The 20,989-nt window shown below is 42.1% G+C and overlaps 1 protein-coding gene across 6 annotated transcripts in view; it reads right to left on the bottom strand.

The window, feature by feature from the left end:
• Positions 1-15,879, bottom strand: part of Cit (citron rho-interacting serine/threonine kinase) — a 166,748-nt gene extending 150,869 nt beyond the window's left edge. For all 6 annotated transcript variants that reach the window (XM_005396520.2, XM_005396522.2, XM_005396521.2 and 3 more), the window contains exons 1-4: positions 15,809-15,879; positions 14,649-14,752; positions 9,185-9,326; positions 706-881 (exon numbers count right to left, since the gene is read on the bottom strand). In XM_005396520.2, the coding sequence (XP_005396577.1) occupies positions 706-881; positions 9,185-9,326; positions 14,649-14,744 (414 nt within the window). In that variant the 5' untranslated portion in view covers positions 14,745-14,752; positions 15,809-15,879. The remainder of the gene's footprint in view (positions 1-705; positions 882-9,184; positions 9,327-14,648; positions 14,753-15,808) is intronic.
• Between the last annotated feature and the right edge of the window lie 5,110 nt (positions 15,880-20,989).

Genomic DNA, 20,989 nt, shown 5'->3' with positions numbered 1-20,989 from the left:
TGCTCTAGCTGGTGAGCACCTGCTTTATAAATTTGCATTTTCTCCCTACTTTCCAAGGATGTTATTAAACCCTGAAAGTAACAGCCATGGAACTTTAATTCCTTTTGCAGACATCCCACAGACCTGGGTACATTAGTGGACACACGATGTACACTGGAATGTCTGTAACTAGTAGATTACACTCTGAACTCCAAGGCTGATGGCTGTCTCTGTGTGTGCAAATGAATCAATATGTCTAGAGACAAAGCCTTTCTCAAGAACACGAAAAGCACAATTGAAAAGATAACTTCTTAACCTGTTCTCAAACAAGCAACTGCTATTTAACAGATTCAAGGGTTTGTTTTAAAATCAAATATGCATGCACAATACAAGTATCTAAAGGCTGCACAAAAGCACATGCTCTTTATTCTATAATATGCACATCCCTGAATCTCCAACTGATGGCTATGAAAGAAAGATCATCTTCAATTCTTTAGTTAAAAGGCTAACTTGGTTCTGAACAAATCAATGGAAATTTATTACCTTTAAAAGTAACCAGCATCAGTTCAACAGGAGCTAAGAACACAGGACAGCTTCTTGCCCATGTGACCATAATTAATTACAGGGTGAGAGGAGAACTTGCTGGACCTTCAGTGCAAGTTCAGCAGCTTAATATCTCTGCAATAAACATTCCAGTACAGGAAGGGCCTGAGCCTGAGGTCCTACCTGTTCTTGGGCCAACAAGGCCTTCTTCTTCATGATCTTCATGGCATAGATGTCCCCAGTTGCTCTCTCTCTTACCACCTGTACTTCAGCAAAGTGACCACAACCTACAAGACTTTTCACTTCAAAGTCCTTTGCCGAAGGCTGGAGCTCCTGTAACTCAGCTATGGTGTCGGAATCTGTGGAGATGAAGAGTTACACCCAGATGAATAAAGCCCTTCAAATATGTGCATCTTTATGAGACAGGGAAAAAAAAAAAAAAAAAGAAAGAATTTTTAAAAATTGTTCTTATGTCTTCCCTCACTGTCAGAAGACATTTAGTCACTTTCTAATCCATCATGAATAATTATAAAATCAGCACAAGTGTTTTTATATGTTAAGTTAAAATTAAGGGCTCCAGAAATTCCAAAGTACAGTTTCCATGGTAGCTACAATTCGATTCTTGTAGACTTAGAAAATAGGGAGGGAGGATCCAAATCATGTTTTTCTTCTTCCTCTGAAGGCTGTGGGGCAGTGGCTGGTCCAACGTGCCTAGGAGCAGTCAGACTGGCTTATGATGTGACATAAGCAACATGATGCCCATTTCAGTCAGCTTTGATCAGTCTATTCTAACTAAATGTGCTCTGCTCAGTTTTATCCCCCTAGCCCATTTTATCTCACTTGCATTGTGTCAGGCATAGTTACGCCTTCCTTACCTTATGTTACACTTTGGATCTGAAATGTGCCCCACAAAAGCTCATGCATTTAAGGCTTAGCCTATGAAGCAGCAGCATGCAAAAGCGCAGCCTCTAGGGCGATTGGGTCATGATGGCTCTACACTCATCAACAGAGCCACCCATTTATGGACCCACAGCTTAATGGGGTTTTGGAGAGGGGCTCTGCTATAAAAGGTACTTTCCTCCCTGCTGTCTGGCTTCTGTGAGGTGGGAAGCTTTGCTCTGCCATTCACTCTCTGCCACGATGTTCTGCTTACTCAGAGGGCAAAAGTGATGCAGCCAGCTGATCCTGGACTAAAACCTCTGATACCTGGTGCAAAATAAATCTTTCCTTCTTTAAGATGATTTTCTCAGATATTTTGTCACATCTCAACATGTACCAGTGCTTTTTAAAAGAGAGAGGTTTTAGCCCAAAGGACTAAATGGAGCCCTGACATTTGCTCTGCAGAGCAGGGTGGACACGCCACAGATCTGGAAGGGCTTGCAACTATCTTTTGCAATGGTCTTATTCCTTTTCTAAGTCTAGTCTCTCAGGCAGAGATCATCAGTATGCAAGTGTGGACTGAATAATTGGCAGGTTTGGAATCTTACATTATGTTTATTAACATTCTAAATACACTAAGCTGAGAGGTCACCAGACATGAAGGGACCCTCCCTACTTGCGAGAATATGGGAGAACAGAGTGGCCTAAAAATGGAATCCTGAATATTATGGGGGAACCACATCACACACCGAGATTGTGTGCCCGATGAAGGTATAGATATCTATAATCAAAATTACCGTGAGCTGGGGTGTAGCTCAGCGGTACAGTATATCCTCACCATGCACAAGGCCTGGGTTCCATCCCTACCACCACACACACAAAAAAAAATTATCCTGGAGAATCCCAAAGGAAGGTATCATGTTGAAGATCAAAAGTCTGTCTTGAAATCCCCCCAGACACTAGACTCCATCAGGCAGTGCAAGGGATGGCCATTTTGAAGTAGCTAGGAATCATATAAAGTTAGTCAGTCTTCCACATCCACAGATTCTACATCCGTAGATTCAACCTACTACAGACTGAAAATATTTTGGGGGGAATCCAGAAAGTTTCAAAAAGTAAAACTTGAATTGGCCATGTACCAAGTACTACACTGAATCCACACAAATGAAGAGATGTGTAGGTCTTATATTGGATAACATAAGTAATGCAGAGATGACATAAAGTATATATGAGGCTATGCATAGGTGACAGGCGAATAATACACAATTTTATACATGGAATTTGACTATCTGCAGGGTCCTGCAACCAATTCCCCATGGATACATTCTAGAGTCACATTCAGCTCCACAAAAAAGTTGTTCACATAATGAGAAGAGCAAGGTGAAAGACCATTTCATACCAGTCATCAAGTGGCACTTTGATAGAGTAGCCAGTACAATTGTAACTGTTATTACCCGCCTGCTTTCTTTGTTGGAAAGGTGGAGCTGAATGATCTCTCGGTTCAAAGGCACCCAGGATGAACTGCACCATACTGAGAGTTTTCCTATTCACAGGCCACACTCTCACTTAAGTCAGTCATCCTGAACACACCCTCCCTGGTCTCTTAGGGGATGAAGCAAGAGTGACGGTTAAATCTGTATGAGTTAACTGTATCCACTGCAAAAAAAAAAAATTCTTCTTCCTTGGGAAAACACCACGCTGGTGCAATGGAAGACCCTGGAGGCCCCTGGGTAGCTGCAGCAGCTCCTCTACAGTGGCCTTTGAGGCCTTGGGCATGGCAGGGGCTGGACCAGGCCAGGCTGAGGCCATGCAGCTCATAGCAGTAAGGCCAAGGACAAGGAGTGAATTCCCGTCACCAAACTAGGCCAGTGTTGGAGACCACTACATAGTGGCTCTAAGCAGGATTTAATATTAACCAACTGGCTTTCCAAGTTTACTTGTGAGTTGTCCAAAACTTAGGCACCTTGTCTGAAGATGGGCAGCAGACGCATAGTAAATGAGCCTCTACGAGTCAGTGGTCACTGCTGAGGCCTGTATTGGCCTGTGAAGCTGTGACGCCTCAAAGGACACGATAAGGCCATAGCTGAGGATGTTTGGCTCCAACCCCAATTAACTGAAAGGAGACTGCAGCTGCAGGCTCCACACTCCTACAATAAATGCCAGCCTAAAGATAAGGTAGTCCTCCTGATTGACATCATTTACTACTTGAGAAAATATTTCCCAAGGTCCTGCTAGATTCTCACGTTTTCTTGAGTATTCCCCTCCTTTGTTCGAAAAACAAATAAATACGGGTTGCCCAGAGAAATCTTTGTCTTAACCTAGAAAATCTCGAATTCAGTAAAAGAGTTAGACCCTCCTGGAGCTCTACAATCATTTCCATTATCTCACTGTATTTAAGCCTTCGCGACCCACTTGTTTGGGAGACTGCGGGCTGATGAGGGTTTTTAAGCCAATAGGCTGGCTGGTCAAGGACGTGAAGATGAAGTCTCTTCTCTCTGCTCATCAAGGAGTCTGAGATTACTGACTTTTTCCTGGGCACATACCTCCAGTATGAAGTTCTGAAGATCATGCCCCTGCAGAAGCAAATTAGTGCTGGCCAGCAGGTTCATGACATTTATTGCCACTGGAGACTACAACGGTCACATTGGTCTGAGTGTAAAGACCGGTCACCACAGCCATTTGAGGGCCATCATCCTGGCCAACCTCTCCACTGTCCCTGTGTGGAGAGCCTACCAGGGAACAAGACTGGCAAGCCCCACTGTCCCTTGCAAGGTGCCAGCCATTGTGGCTCTGTGTTGGTGCATGTGATCCCTGCTCCCAGAGACACTGGCATCACCTCAGACCCTGTGCCCAAGAAGTTGCTGCCACTGCCAGAATCGATGACTGTTACACTTCTGCCAGGGGCTGCATGTCACCCTGGGCAACTCGACCAAGACCATCTTTGATGCCATCTCTAAGACCTACAGCTACCTAACCCCTGATCTCTGGAAAGAGACTGTTCACAAAGTCTCCCTACCAGCAATTCACTGACCATCTTATAAAAGCCCATGCCAGTCTGTCCAGAGGATGCAAGTTCCAGTGGTATCTATGACATAAGGTTTTTATACAAGAAAAAAGTAAACAAAATCTGAACAAAAAAAATTAAATGTAAAACAAACTAGAACATCTACACAGAAAATACAATGTGGAAGCCAAACTGAAAGCTGCAATATATTTTCCTTTTATCCTGAAGATCTGAAGATGCCGTGCCAAGCTATCTCCCTGCCCTGTCCCTCTCCAAGTTTCTTTCATATCAAGCATTTGAGACTGAATTATAACTCACCAAATGCACTGGCTTGCAACTTCCTGTGTTGAACCCAATTTCATCACTGCTTGTACACAAGGCCAGTCTCTCTTAATTTCCCATCAGGCTTTGGGCCCCAAAGTTGCTTACAGCATTGTCCAACTTAATAACTCTGGGTCTGCCACTGGAGACTACCAGGCATCTCAATCACACAAGCAGACAAACTGCTCTGTAGGCAAAACCACCATGATATGCTCTAAAACTTAAGAAACCATTGCAAAGCTCTACCTTTTCATCCAAATGCTTTTGGATTATTGAGGAGAAGAGGTGAGATGCTAAAATCAAGCCTGTAACTATTTTTAAAAAAGAAACAAAAGCTGAATGTGGTGGCATAGGCTGAGGCTGAGGCTGAGGCAGGAGGATCACTGTGAGTTTGAGGTCAGCCTGGGCTACAAAGTGAGCTCACAGACAACCTGAACTGCATAGTGGGACTCTGTCTCAAAAAGACAAAAAAAAAAAGATTACTCATGACTTCTCTGCACGTCAGCTGCTTCTATGACCCCAAAATCACCTCAACCTTTCATCTCTATGTTCTTTTTATAGTAGTTATGGGCCCAGTGGGTATTGATTAGTGAGAGAAGGATAAAGACTCAAAATATTGAAATGAAAATACAAATTATGGCTTTGTCAAATAAATAATTGGATGGGGGAGTTGGATATGGCTGAATCTATTGCTCCTTTTTGTTCTAATGACCCTGGTCTAACACTATACATTAAAAATAAATATATATTGAAATATCACACTGTATCCCAAATATATACTCATACGTCAATTAAAAATCTTTAATTTGGGACTTGGTGGAGCACACCTGTAATCCCAGCATTTGGGAGGCTGAGGTAGGAGGATCATCACAAGTTCAAGGCCAGTCTAGACTACATAGTGAGTTCAAGGTCAGCCTGAACTACATAATGAGACCCTGTCTAAATAAATAAGTAAATAAATAAATAAATAAGGCTATGGCAAGTGATTGACCACCACCACCTAGCTTTGTGTAATTTCACTATGTAATTTCCACACAGAGACAAAATCACCTAGTGATACATTTCTTTGACTATACCAATGGCTAGACAATGTACAACTATAACTAGGAAAGACACAAAACCCTTTCCTGGTCCCCAGATGCTCATCCCCTGCTCCCTCTGGCCCAAGGTCAGGAGCATCTCTGCTGGAGGTCCTATTTCTTTAGTCTCCATCCCATTTCCTCAGGCAGCTCCCCAAAACATCTCCACCCCTATGGGGACGCTCAAGAAACTTGGGCAGAAACCGCTGATGGACATTTCATATAGAAGGCAAAGCTTCATTCCAAAACAGAAACTCAAAAAGGAGGAGGAAAAAAAAAAATCATACTAATGTAATCACCAGATTTCAATCATGGCCTCTTCATGGTACTCCCCAGGAAGCCTCTTCAAAAATATGAAACAGTTCCCCAGAAGAAAGATTAACTAGAAAAAAATCTATATTCCATGTAACCTAGCCTCTGATGATAAAATGGCTCTTGATGACTGACCGCTTTTAAGATTTGGGAGGGGCAGTCTCAAGGCTAATGAAAGGCCTGGAGATGGCTTGTCTTGGCCTGCAATTTCCTTCCCCTCCTACTCCCTACCAAAGAATTTAAATATTCAAGAAAAACAAGGTGGGAGCTTATTCAAACAAATAAAGAATAATCCACAAATAGCCCAAGTGCTTTTTAAAAATACGCAATGTATTAAATATTGTTCAGGTTTGTGATTATCGTCATGGGGTATCATTTATTATCTACAACATTCCAGGCAACATTCTAGGCCTGGTCTGTGTATTAATTAATTCACAGCCTGACTAGATATACATTCCCCCCATTTTGCAGATGATAAAGCTGAGAACAAAGCACAAGTAAAATCCTGAAGGTCACTAGAATAGACATACATCAATTTTGCAGCATGTGTAGCTCCTCTGGGTAACTGCACATCCCCAGTGTAGGAGGTCTTAGTAATCACAGCACCCTGACCCCTTTGGAAATTTGGACGCAGCTGATCACAACACTTCATGCCCTGGCAAGGAAATGACCCAAGCAGAGCCAACTCGAATCTTCCCTAATATCTTATAACTTCCCAATGGAATATTATCTTTGGGAAGGGTGTGGTAGCCAATCTCTAGACATGATGCCCAGTGAACCACGCCACTTGGGATTCATGTCCTGTGCACAGCCCATGACTTGGGACTGAGGTCACATGGCCTACAAAACTTAAAATATTTGGCCAGGGATATAGCTCAGGGGCACAGTGCCTGCCTGACAAGCACAAGGTCCTGAGATTGAATCCCGCTATCAAAAAAAAAAAAAAAAACAAAATATTTACCATCTCTCCCTTTAAGCAAAGACTTGCTGAGTCCCAAACTATACAGTTTCTAAATCAGGCAGAACATAGCTGTTATTATCTGAATGTGAAACACCCCTCAACAGGCCAGGAGTTAAAGGATTAGCTCCCAGCTTGACACTATTGGGAGGTGGTGGAACCACCCAAGAAAGAAGTTCCCATGAAACCTCTTAGGCTGCAGTTCTCCAACCACTGATGTAGACGAGCAGCATGGAAAGCAACCTTCCTTTAAGATGTGGGGCTGGTGGAAAGTCTTCCAGGCACCGGGAATATGCCCTTCAGAGGGCAGCAGGACCCCAACTCTTGCTCTATCTTTTCCTTCCCAGCCATGAGGTGAATGGGCTTCCTCCACCACACACTCAAACCATGATATACTGCTTTGCCATAAGCCCAAAAGATAATGGACTAAAACCTCCCAAACTAAGAGCCAAAGCAAACCTTTCCATTTTTGAAGTTAACTCAGTTATTTTATTACAGTAGCAGAAAGTTAATTAACACAGCAGCCAAAAGATCCTATGTTCCTTCTAGGACTAAGCTTTAAGAAATCCTGTTAGCTTTTGGGAACCCTGAACTGCAAGTCTGGCTACACTACTAGAAACCATGTAGATCACGGCTCAGTAAGACTTTGCTTAAAGGGAGAGACGGTAAGTATTTTAAATTTTATCGGCCATGTGATCTCAGTCCCAACTACTCAAATGCTATAGTGTGACAGAGGCCATAGGCAATACACAGACAAATGGGAATGGATGTGTTCTGGTAGAGCTTTGTTTATAAACAGCCATCACAGACCTGACCCCTGATGTAAGGGCCCCAGAGAACTACCTGAACAGTAAGAGGCCCTGAGACTTTATGGAGCAGGGAGGAAGGGAAAGAGGAACACAGGGAAAAAGAGAACAAGAAAGAGAGAGAAAGGAAGAAGGGAGGAAAGAGGAGGGAGGGGAGAGTAGCGAAGGGAAGGGAAGAAGGAGAGAGAGAGAAGAAGAGGAAGGCGGGGAGGGAGAGAAGATTCAGTCCATCCCAGAGTTTCATCCAAGCCCAGCCTTCCGGCCAGGACACCAGACACTGAGCGAGCTACTTCAAACATTCCACCAGGGAAGAACCCCAGCGATCACAACCCTGGTTAATGTCTCATGGAGCAAGCAAATACTCAGCTGAGTGCAGTCAGCTCACAAAGCCTAGGAGGTAATATAGTGACTACTGTTTCAAGCCATGAGAGGTGAGGGTGGTTGGTTACAATGTTGCGGAAGGCAATGTTTTTGCAAATTTGGCACTGCAGACTGTGGGCCAAATAGCTCCATGTTGCAGAATATGGTCCTAAGCACTGTCAGATGTTTCACAGCACCTCCGGCCCACACATTAGAGGCCAGTATCACCTCCTGTGCCCCTTAGCCTGTAACAACTAACAAGGTCTCCAGACATTACCAAGAGACCCTGGAGAGTGAAATGTCCATCCCAGTGGTTGGTTGAAAATAAGTAGCATAAAGTAAGAATATGAAACTAGGGTACCAGCAGCCAACCTCCCCAACAAATACAAGCCAAGGAAAGTCAGAAATTGTGAAGGCAGGGCCCATATATGATTTTTCATAGGCCCTAGGTACTTCTGCCTTCATCATCCAATTTTCTACAAAAACTTTTTCATATTACATTTTATGACTACACTGGTGTAAAGATGAATATCATCTGGGGGCTGGGGGTGTAGCTCATTGGTACAGCATATGCTTAGGAAGGAAGGCTATAACCCAGCATCATTAACTATATTGAAATTAAATGTCAGGAGTCCTAAACACTGTGCCTACTGGATAGGAGCCCATAATAAGTACAAAGATGGGGCCAAAGGCTATCAGCTAGTTTCCTGGAACCAACAATGCCGAAAATTTGACTCAACCCTGGATTTCTCAGTTCCATGAGGCAATAAATTCTCTCTTTGAATTGCGTTTCTGCCACTTGCAACCACATAGTCTCGCAACTACAACAGACGCATCCTGAGTTTTTACCCACTACCGCCCACTACTCCCTCACGCGGCCTTCAGGATTCCTTCTAGTTTTCTCCATGAGGGTCGTTTCCCAGCAAAAGTTCCCCAAACTTACACTTCCGCACGAAGTTGCTCACGTGCTTAATCTTCATCAGAGCAGGCTGGCTGCATTCTTCAAAGAGAACAAACAGGGCATCTAATATCCCTTCTCTGGAAAGAGCAGACATCTGCTGTTGAGTCATAAAGGGTGGTTTCCCCTAAAAACAGCAAACAGCAGATGGAGACACTGTCAATAATGAAAAGCTCTGATCAATAACATCCACACAGAGTAAATTGCAAGCCACCAACTCAACTAACTGCTCACGACACACTAACAGCACAATTTTGTGGCTACGTCAATTGACAGTCATTAAGTGATCACTTGCACCATTCCATTATTGTTTTTTTTGCCGGCACCTGGGAAGGAAAACATCAGAAGCGTGCCATTAAAAAGAAAAGGGCCTTGATCCTTTTTTTTCTTTTTTTTTTAGGCCCTTGATTCTTAATGGTCTGTTGCTCGTGGGAACATTTACTCTGGGGCCTTGCTAGTTCTGACATGTTTCCATCCCTCTACAATAGGAAACAAAAACTGTCACTTCTTTCTGGTGCGTACACAGGTTTGTTAATATAATTTCAGCTTCTCACAGCAGTACAAATGGCGTGACTATCATAAATCTGAATTTATGCATGATCTGGAGGAACAGTTACAAATTGGCAGGCTGTGTCTAGCCCACAGACATGTTTTGTTTGGCCTGCAGTGTTTAAAATGATTTGAATTATCTGCCAATATTTAAAAATCAGATTTCACCAAAAAAATGCAAATGGAATGTCTGGCTTCTCTTGAAACACTGGCGGAGTTAGCAACACTGTCCCTGCACTCCTACTGGTGACACTGGGCTGGAGCTGAGGAATGCTGCCCTTCTGTCAGCTGATATGTTCTGGACTTCGCTATGGACCTGACTCCCAGGCTCCCACTTGGTTCATTTATATTCACTGCCAGACCCCTAAGACTTGAGTTTGCAACCCTTTGTCTAAAGCAATGACTCCCACATGCCAAGCCATGGATCATGTGGTGATCTCTCTGCAAAGACAGGAAGCAACAGTTCCTCCAGCTCTGTAGGCACACGCCACACCTCCCTTTGGAGACCTGGCATCTGCCTCTCCTTCTCTTGAAACTGTGCTATCTTTGAGACCCAATTAAATCCACAGACTGTGACAAGTGATACTATTCTAGCTCAGGGAAGGACCCTAAGAAGCCTGGCAGTTTCTGCTTTGGCTTCAGCTGCCATATATAGAGGTTTAGGCTAGACCAGTGGTTAGCATATCGTAGCCCATGGGCCAAATGTGACCCACAGCTTTGTTTCATAAATAAAGTTTTATTGAAACACATTCATTTACACACTGTCTATGGCTGCTTCTGTACTATAATGGCAAAGCTGAGTCCTTGCAAAAGACACTGTATGGCCAAAAATATAAAAATACTGTTATTTACAGAAAAAATATTAAGAGCCTGCAGCTAGACTACTGAGTGAGAAAAAGACCTCATGGAGAAGACAGACCATTTGTTTTGTTGTTGTTGTTGTTTTTTGTTTGTTTGTTGTTTGTTTGTTTCCAGTACCAGGAATCAAGCTCATGACCTCGCGCTTGCCAGGGAGGCGCTGTGCCGCTGAGCTAAATCCCCAGCCCCGAAGACAGACCATTTGGAAGACATTGAGGTGCTACAGGTGGATAACAGCACCCAGATGTTCCAGTCCCAGATGTGATCCCCTATCACTGTGGCCCTTAAAATGACCACAACTCATGTCACAGGGTAGAAGAGAAAAACCACGCAATTTAATATAGCCAACCGACAGAATCCTAAGGTAAAAAATTCATGGTTGCTTTACACTTCATGAGTGGTTTACTTCACAGCACTGGATAACATCCACAGACTGGCTTCGTTTGAATGCATAAAAACTAAAGAAATTTTTAAAAAAAAGAATCTTTAGTCCTATCCCCAACTTCCTGAATTAAAATTTTCTAGACTGTAGTTTAGAATATGGTTTGGTTTGGTTTTTTTGAGACAGGGTCTCATCATGTAATTTAGACTACCCTTGAACTCGCTATGTAGCCCAGGCTATCCTTAAACTCCCAGTGATCCTCCTGACTCAGCCTCCTGAGTCCTGGGATTATAGGTGTGCACCACCATGCCCAGCTTAGAATACATTTGATTAAACAAATTCCCTGCGAGAGTCACAACTCAGTCAGGTTTGGGAAGGTCACAGGACCACTCCACCCATCACTCTGCCACTAACTCAGGAAAATAAGACTCTTTGTTTCTTCTATTCTTCAGTGAATTTAGACCAACTAGACCAAGCATTTCCAAACATAACTCTAATTCCTAACAAAGTTTTCCGCAACTTGCAGTGAACTAAGAAACAATGAACAGCACACCACATCTCTCTTATCAGGCTCAGTGTATTCAAACTTTAAATTGGGCCTTTATTCCGAGATCTTGTTCTTCCTCTCTCCGTGTTTCTCAGAATGGCCCTTTCTTTAATAAATAAAAAAAAAAACTAGAAGATAATAGGTTTTTCTTTGTATTTGTTTCTTGCATCTTTACTTGGTAAAATTAAAAAGGTGACAAACCTACATCTGCCCAGCAATCTGTGAAGTTTTCCTAGCTCTGTAAGTCTGCCAGTCACTGACCCACAATATACTGGGAAGCACCACTGAATAGGAAAAAACAGGACAATGTAAGACCCAGTATAAAGTACTTAGCTGAATGGAAAAGAAACTTGCTACTGTAACTAAACCTCAATAAAACTGTACAATATGGGAAAAGAACAGCATCTGTCCCTGTCACACAAAGCAAACACTAGCTATATTCTATGCCTAAAATAATAGCCTGGATTGCGTGTTCAAGCCTAGCCTGGGCAACATAATGACTTAGCAAGACAGTGTCTCAACTCCTAAAAAAAGAGCTGAGGATGTATCTCAGTGCAAGGGCCCTGGGTTCAATCCCCAGTACTGGGGTAAAAAGAAATGAAGAAGAAAAGGCCTGGCCCTCCCTGGTCTCTTCCTTCCTATCTTACCCATGTGAATGTGATCTCTTCTGCATGTGCTCCTACCAGGTGATGGCATCCACCATGAAGACCTCACAGAGCTGAACAGAAGTCAGCATGACACTCTTGAATTTCCACAGCTAGAAGCTAAATAAACCTCTTTTCTTTATAAAGCATCCAGTCTCACTTATTTTGTTATAGCGGCATAAAACAGATGAAGACACTCAGCATTAAAAAGAGATGAATTGAGGGTTTATTCACAATCTTTCCTGATATAATGATATTTAAGTATAAGATACAGTTAATAAACCCCAACACATGCTAGTGGTGTAACCCAGTGCTTCTAGGAAAAGCAATGAAAGTCAGACAGACCCACGATGGAGCCGGATGCTGTCGTTTACAGGCTACATGATCTTGGGCAAGTCCCTGCCCACCTCTGTGCCTGTATCCTCATAACTGAAGTATATATAAGAACAGTCCTGGGGCTAGGGATTTAGCTGAGCGGCAAAAGCGCCTGCCTGGCAAGCACAAGGTCGTGAGTTCGGTTCCCGGTACCGGAGAAAAACCAAAAAAAAAAAAAACAGTCCTAGATAACAAAGAACATGCTAGTTCTGCGCCTAGCACACTGAAACCCATAGCTATTACAAAATCAGCACATCATAAATCCTTAAATTCTTCTGTAAAAAGTTGAGGATTTGGGGCCAGGGATATAGCTCAGCAGCACAAGCACCTGCCTGGCAAGCACAAGTTCTCGAGTTCAATTCCCAGTACCAAAAACAAACAAACAAACAAAAAGTAGTTCATACATTACATATCAGGCCAGGTGTGGTGGCACATGCCCGTCATCCCAGCACTTGGGAGGCTGAGGCATGACAATCGTTGCGAGTTTGAGACCAGCCTAGGCTACAAAGTTAGTTCAAGGCCAGCCTGAACTGCATAGCGAGACCCTGTCTCAAAGACAAAAAAAATAGTTGAGAATGTTTTGAAGTAAAATAGTAAATGAGCTTAAAAGTGACAGCACTTCAACCATCTAAGATTAAAGACTGATCATTCACTTGGGAAAAATATCTCATGATTTAAAATGGTGATAAGGACGGTCCCACAGAACAACCTAGCTTCCAGTTTATTTCCACTCTGATCCATTTGAACATTCCCCAATACTTTTTTTTTTTCAGTCTTAAAGATTGAATCCAGGGCCTTGCACTGAGCTACATTCCCAGACTTTTTTTTTTTTTATTTTCAGACAGCATCTGACTCAGTTGCCCGGGCTGGGTTCCAGCCTGCAGTCCTCCTGCCTCAGTCTCTTACATGGTGGGATTGTAAGTATGCACCATTACACCTAGCACCCAACACTAATAGTCTGGAAGAAATGTAAATGTTAGCAAGAACATATTACTATTCCTCATCATATAAGTATCCCATATACATATACCTTCCTAAGTAAAATTAAGTAAATACTAATAAAATTAGTAAATATCCTTTTTTAATAACTACACTCAGTATTAACAATAGTGACTATTTATAAAGAGCTTACCAAGAGCCAGGCAAGGTGCTAAGGGCTTCAGATGGATTATTTCACTTCATCCTCACAATAACCCTGTGAATTAACTACTGTAATCTCTGTTTTAAAGAGTAGATTCGGAGAAGGCAATTGACTCACCCAAAATAACACAGCTAACAAGTATTCAAACAAAGATTGAAACCTAAATCTTCGCCACCTTCTTGTAGTGTTCCCCTGGATTGTTAGTACAAAAGTCAAAGATTCCTGCTTCACTAGTGTTCCATATACATCAGCAACAAGAGTTAAGATGTGTCATGCACACACACCAACTCGCCACAAAATGACTACAACCATTATGTATTGCATATATGTACTAATAAAAATTAAAACTTGAAAAAACAAAAGGAGAACTTAGAAACAATTCATGACTCTTTTTTTTGAAACAGGGTCTTACTATGTAGTCCAAAACTCATTTATGTAGCCCAGGCTGGCCTCGAACTCATGATGATCCTCCTGCCTCGGCCTCTGGAGTGCTGGGAGTACACACATGCAACCCCATGCCCAGTTACATGACATTAAATTTTAACACTTCTGAGATAAAACAAATGTTATTTATCTTGAAGGGGATGTGGGTCACATGGCTGTGGTACTTACCAAAATTGTATAAAAAACTAAAATGTAAACATCACATGAATGAAATAAGATTACAGAAGTTCTGGTTTAAAAAAAAAAAGCCTTTGTTCATGTGTTTTGCTTTAATAAAAGGACAAAGTTTAGAGCAGAAGTGTAAACTGTGAAAAATGATAGGATCACTCCAGGGTAAATTCCACTAAATAATGTCTACTTAGCGGCTCCTTTTCCCACTGCAATCAGAACATATAAAACATCCAGTAGAATTTCTCCTAAATATTAGCCTCGATCCCATAATAAAAGCCAAGGTGAACAACACAACAAGGAGGCGTGAAGGAAAAGCTCATGGGGCAGCAGCCTGTTACCTGGAAGAACAGATTCAGCCTGGAGGCCCGGCTGGCAATGGGCTCAACAGCACCAGCATCCGGTGGATTCCGCGCTCCATATTTAAACTTCAACATCTCAGGTGCTGAATGGATAAGAAAAAAGGTCAGGTGTGTACTGACACTACGCAGGAAGTGTTTGACATATCCTGATCTCCCTCAAAATGTCAGGGATTGGGAGAAGAAAACCAGCCGCTACCCATGTTAGAAGCTCAGTCAGTCCATGGAAGTGAAAGCCCAGGTTTTACTCCCTGTAACAGGAAGTGATACATTTCCCTGACATAGTCTCTTACAATTTTGCTCATTACCTGCCTTCACCGTAGAATGTGAGCTCCACAAGTAATTTCTGTCCCCACAGAGTGGGCACACGCATAGGCTGGCATGTAGCAATCACGAATAAATACTCTAGTTACTGAGTGAATGACTGGAATAAGCAAACGACATAGTATTTTAGCAGATGGTAAGTTTAAAAGAGCAATCAGCAAGGTACGAGCAGTTGGGGTGGGGCAGAGGAGTGTTGCAAGGTTTAACAGTGTAATCAGTAAATCTCACTAAGTAGCATTTGAACCAAGACCTGAAGGGGTGGCCTGCAAGCCTCGCTGGTATCCGGGGAAAGGAAGGTACAGTATCTCTGGCAGAGGGAACCGCGAGGACAATGGTCCTGAAACGGGACCTGACCTCTCCAACTACAGCAGGGAAGCCGTACGGGCTGGAGCAGGGTGAAAAGAGGGCGCACTTAGAAAAAGGTGCTGCGGTGGGTACCGAGAGTATGCAGACACTGGAACGGAGAGTTTAAACTGTTACGGTTACACAAATAATGAAGGGCTAAAAGACTCTACTAGTGAGAACAATGTGAGTGATGCTGACAGGACAGAGAGGAACGTGCACAGAACTCCGCCGTTTAAGATACCAGCATGCCCTCCAGCCCCGGGAACCCCCGCGGACCCTGCGGATCCCGTACAGGGTGGGCGCGCGCACAGCCGGCCCGGGAAGACCCTTCTGGCCCCCCGTAGCCATGGAGGTGGAATCACCGTCCTCCCGCCGCTTGAGGAAAAGCCGGGATCGGTATGAGTATAGGCGGCCCTTCCCCTGGCTTGACAGAGGCAGGGTAGGGAAAATAGAGGGTGGGGGACCAGACTCACCCTCAGCGGACCCCTCAAAATTGCGCTGTGCTCCGCCCAGCGCCTCCCGCCGCGGCGTTTGAACCTGGGGAACGGCACGGGAGGGGCACAGCTGAGCCTGGACCAATCGGCGTGCCTGATCCTATGACAGACAGCGGGACCTCAGCCAGGCCCCGCCCAAGTCCTTAAAAAGACGAAGGAAGTGAAGGGGAGAGCCAATCAAATCGTTCCTTCCTATGTCTTGCGACCAGTAGGAAAAGGCAAGCGGCAAACCCGGCAGGGTAGGTCTTGGAAGTTTGAATTTGGCGGTTACGCAGGATGCGTGTGCAGGGATGAGTCTGTTTGTCTAGGATCCCTTGGGGAAGTGGCTAGGCGTTGTCCTCTGTTATGGCCACCCTCAAGGAGGAAGGCCGCTCATCCTGAACTTCTTGTCCCTCATACACGGCTAAAGTGGAAGTACTTGTTACTTTGGGAAACCAATTGGTTCTCTGCTCAAAACAGCAAATGTTTTGAGCGTGACTTCAGCCTGCCTCAGTCCTGCATCTCTGGGCTGATTGCCCTACAAGTTAATGAAGGTTATTGAGACCACCTGAAAGGATACTTTAACATGAAGACTAGATAGTTAAGCAAAAAGAAATCCAAATAACCCACAAATGTATGAAATGTGCCCAGTTTTATTCATAATCAGGAAAAATTAAAAACACTAGGGGGAAAAAAGATACGATAGTGTTTGCGAAGATATGTAACTGATGGCAGTGTAAATAATCTCTTTGAAAAGGAGTTTGGCACTATTTGCTAACACTGAAGAATTGTGCATTCCGTGACTACCCTTGGGAGTAGTTTCTCTAGCTTAGAGAAACACCTAATTATGTACACTGTGAGATGTGTGCAAGAATACACAATATGAAATAGTGTTGTACAACATAATGGCAAAAAAAAACCTGGAAGCTACCCAAATATCCAACAGCATGGGGAGGAATAAATTTTTATATTGCAATGTTTTCAACAGCAATGAAAAGGAGTAAATTACAGCTAACCACAATGATATAATGAATCTCAAAACAATGCCAAGGAAAGGAGCAAGACAATAAAGTATGATTCTATTAATATAAACTTCAAAAGCAGACAAGACAGAGCAACATTGTTCAGAGAGTGATGTACGTACAGGTGGAAAAATCATAAAGAAAGCAAAAGTTGGGATAAAGAATCCCTGGTATGGGACAGGAGGCCTTTTAGGGTGACAGGGGTGCTGCTATGATCTGTTTCCTCATCTGAGTGATAATAATAGGATATTGGGTTTGTTTGTTTTTTTGTACCGGGAGTCGAACTCAAGACCTTACGCTTGGCAGACAGGCACTTGTGCTGCTGAGCTATATCCCCAGCCCAGGATACTGTTTTATAATGATTAAATTATGTGTGTTCCTTTTAGGTATGTAAAAATCTTTAAAGAAGGCAGCAGTCCTTTCCATCTTCTTCTAATCTCTACACTGTATAAAACTCAAGATGTGTTATCACACACACATACATCAGCACCAAATCAAAGAGGCAGACTTAATACACAATTTTTCCCAAATATAACTTGCTTTTTGTTCCTGAGATCATAATGACAGCCACAATTTATTGAGTACCTCCCCTTTTTTTATCAAGTATCTTGTTTCATTTCATCCTTGCCACAGGCCTAGGGGGCAGGAACTGTAACCCCTAAATTTGGAAAATCAAAATTTAGAGAAGTGGATTGATAATCCAGGTCTTGCAGCTTAGGTTTTGGGAATGGGTTTGGAACTAGTGCACTGATTCCAAACTCCGTTCCTCTATACAAAACTGTTTTCTCAGAAGGCATGAAAAATTCTCCCAGTCTCTACTTTTGTCACTTTTCAAGGGGTGACCCAGTCCAGAAAAAATATGTATAAAAATGAGAAGTGTTTCTCAAGTTATGACGAACTTAATCAAGGGTTAGGTGAGAGGAGATGCAAATCACATTGTTGAGGGTTGAAGCCAGCTGCTGATATAAGATTTTTTACAAGTTTCAAGAAAATGAATGTGAATGTCAACACAGTCAGTGTTTCTGCTGATCTTTCTCATCCAGCCAAACTTGTGTGTTTCCAGGTATCACAAATAGAAGCCTTTACCAGAATCTTGGGACTTGTTCATTCTAAATTAGAATGCACCATTTTGCACTGTCCTATTCCAGCCTAGATAGTCTACTGATTTCCCATTAGAACAATTATCAGCCTTTACAAATCCTTTGTGAAAGAAGACAGAGACTAAACAACAGATAAAATATTTGTATTTATTTTTTTATTTTTTTTATTTTACAACAGATAAAATAAAGAAACATAAAGCACAAATCATCAGTTTTCTTTCAGGGGTAGAATTGTACAGAAAGTTTCTGGGGAGAGAGAATAAGAAGGGACCAAAAGTAGTTATACCAGTACTAAAGGGATAAGATGCTGTTGAACAGAATAAACTGTCATTAAAACTAGACTAATAAGAAATCTGGAGGCTTGTGTTTGTTCTTACACAATATGAGTCAGTTATTTGCTAAACCTGACTCCAGGATGATTACTGTCACAGGGATTCTGAAGAACAAATTATAGCTGAGTAATAAGGAAGGACGTTATCACGGCCCTGCATTTTCTCATTCGTTTATTCCATAAACATTTACTGTGGCTCCTCAAATGAAAAATACACCCTTCTTATCTGTTCTTAAAAAGACAAAGATGGTGAGGAAATGGAACTGTAAGCAAACAATGGTGACAAACTGAAGTAAGTTCCTGTGGCAGTGAAGCGCAGGGAGAGCCGTGACAATCAAAAGAAAGGCCAATACCCTGCCTAAAATGTGAAAAAAGATAGGTGTGATTGTCCTCAGAGCATTCAGCTGGGAGATGGCACCAGCAAGATACACCAAGGCACTTAAAGCGATAAGAGGAACAATTGCAAGAATCAAATTAGATTCAGCGGAACATTAAGAATGGAGGAGTTGATCCCATTCTAGATAGAAAGAGACAGTGCTATTCCAGTTGTGTTGGGAAGTGCATTGGTATGAGTAGGTCCTTCAGATTTCATGTGTTGGGCATGTAGTCCCCAAATGCAGGTATTGATGGTATTTGGAAGTAGGGCCTTTAGGGGGTGATTAGCATTAGATGAGATCATTAGGTTGGGGCCCCAGGATTGTACTTATGGTTTTATAGGAAAAGGAAGAGAGACCTGAGCTGCCACACTTGCTCTGTCTTATCATGGGATGCCCCTGTCATGATGCAGTAAGAAAGCCCTCACCAAATGTTGAACACATGCCAATGCCATGCTGTTGGACTTCCTAGCCTCCAGAACCACAAGCCAAACAAACCTCTATTCTTTATAAGTTACCTTGTCTGCAGTATTTTGTTATACCAATAAAAAATGTGCTAAATAAAGAAAAGCTCCTCAAGCTATTTTAACCACAAGTAACTTCTAACTCATGAAAATATTTACCATTGCTTTCTAAGTGCAAGCTATATCCCATGTTTATTGCTCTCCAAACATGTGTTCCCTCATTCTAAGAGAGACACTTGCAGGTAGCACACAAATGCTACTTATTTTTTAAATTACTTATTTTCTGTGTGTTAGGAAAAAACTAGAGTGAGTCTGTCAAACTAGGTAGAGATCACTTAGAGGTGAGATCACTTAGGATAAAAGAGATATTTAAGAAATAAAATTTTGAGTCAGTAAAAGAAAATGTGGAGCAGTAACATAGGTTGCATCAATAAGGCTAAAAAATTTTTTTTAATTTGGAAAACATTAGGCTATTATTAGCATCTCCATTTTGCCAACAAAAAAAATTTAAATTTCAAGAAGTCACTGGCTATAAGTGCTGGACCCAGGATTTGAAGTGGGCTCATTGATTCTGCAGCCCATTTTAATAACCATCAAACTATAATGATTTCTACTTAGGTTTATCCCAGCACCCAGGATGAAATAAATATTTTAATTACAAATATTTGTGGACTAAGTGATGAAATCTAACTTCCTTCTCATTTGATTATAGATTATAGTTTGGCTTCTCATATAGATAGTCCTGGAGCATGATTTGAGACCTCATGTGTATCAGGAGTGATCAAAAATACAGCAAATGTTTAAATTAAAATGATTTATCATGACTAGACTCTGATTCTCAATTACTAAGTTATTCCAAAGCAAGGAAAAAAATTAATGTACTACCTGATTTCTTTCTTCTGTAAGCTCTCCCCATATAGCATCACCAACGTATTCACTTCTGCAAGCAAACAGAGTAGCACAAAATAATAAAATTTCACATATTTATGTTTTAAAATTTTTCTCCAAATCTTAGGACAATTTACTTTCCTGTAAACTCATTTTTTTCCTGCTAAATAATTCTGCCAGGTGCTTTAGGTAAGATTTAACTAGCACCTCTGCCAATGGATTTAAGTCTTCTCAAAAGGTGCACTTGTCAACTACTCTGTGTAGTAAATATGTAAGTTATTTAAAGTGCATCTGGAAAACAAGTGAAAACAGATAACACATCAAAAGATGATTAATTCCCTTTAAACAAAGACATTCTTATAAAGCACAGTAACACAGAAGCACAATGAAGAATATAAATCGTATATCAATTATTGGCAGAAAATCTAATTCAATACAAAGCCTGCGCCATTGGGGAAGAGGACATTTCCATACAAAGTATTACACTATTATACAACACTAAAAAAAAAAGGTTTAAAAATGATTTATCAGAGTAAAAGACACATTGCCATGTGTCCCGCTTGAAATACTCTTTTTTTCTTTTAACACATTTATCTCATTATTTTTGCAGTTTTTGAAGCAGTTCTGAAAGTCCTGTTCTATGAGGACTCTCTTTACACAGTGTGATAAAAAAAATACCATGAATGCTGTTGCAAAGTGCCACCCCGCAGAAAGACGGGCATGTAAAAGCATTATAGTGTGTCCTTACCTTATTTACTGGACCTGGCACTGTGCAACTTCTGGCTCTTCCCCAAAGTCAAAATGACCATGAAAGATAAATGTTTTGAATCAATTCAGGACATTGCAGCAGTCACAACAGTACAGTTAAAGACATTCATAGCCGGGCATGGTGGTGCACGCCCTGTAATCTCAGCACTCGTGAGGCTGAGGCGGAAGGATCGTTGCAAGTTCTAGGCCAGCCTGGGCTACAAAGTGAGCTCAAGGCCAGCCTGAACTGCACAG

This window comes from Chinchilla lanigera, unplaced genomic scaffold (assembly GCF_000276665.1).
Source record: "Chinchilla lanigera isolate Chin_1 unplaced genomic scaffold, ChiLan1.0 scaffold00054, whole genome shotgun sequence".
NCBI classification, from domain to species: domain Eukaryota; kingdom Metazoa; phylum Chordata; class Mammalia; order Rodentia; family Chinchillidae; genus Chinchilla; species Chinchilla lanigera.
This window is presented reverse-complemented; position numbering and strand designations above follow the sequence as displayed.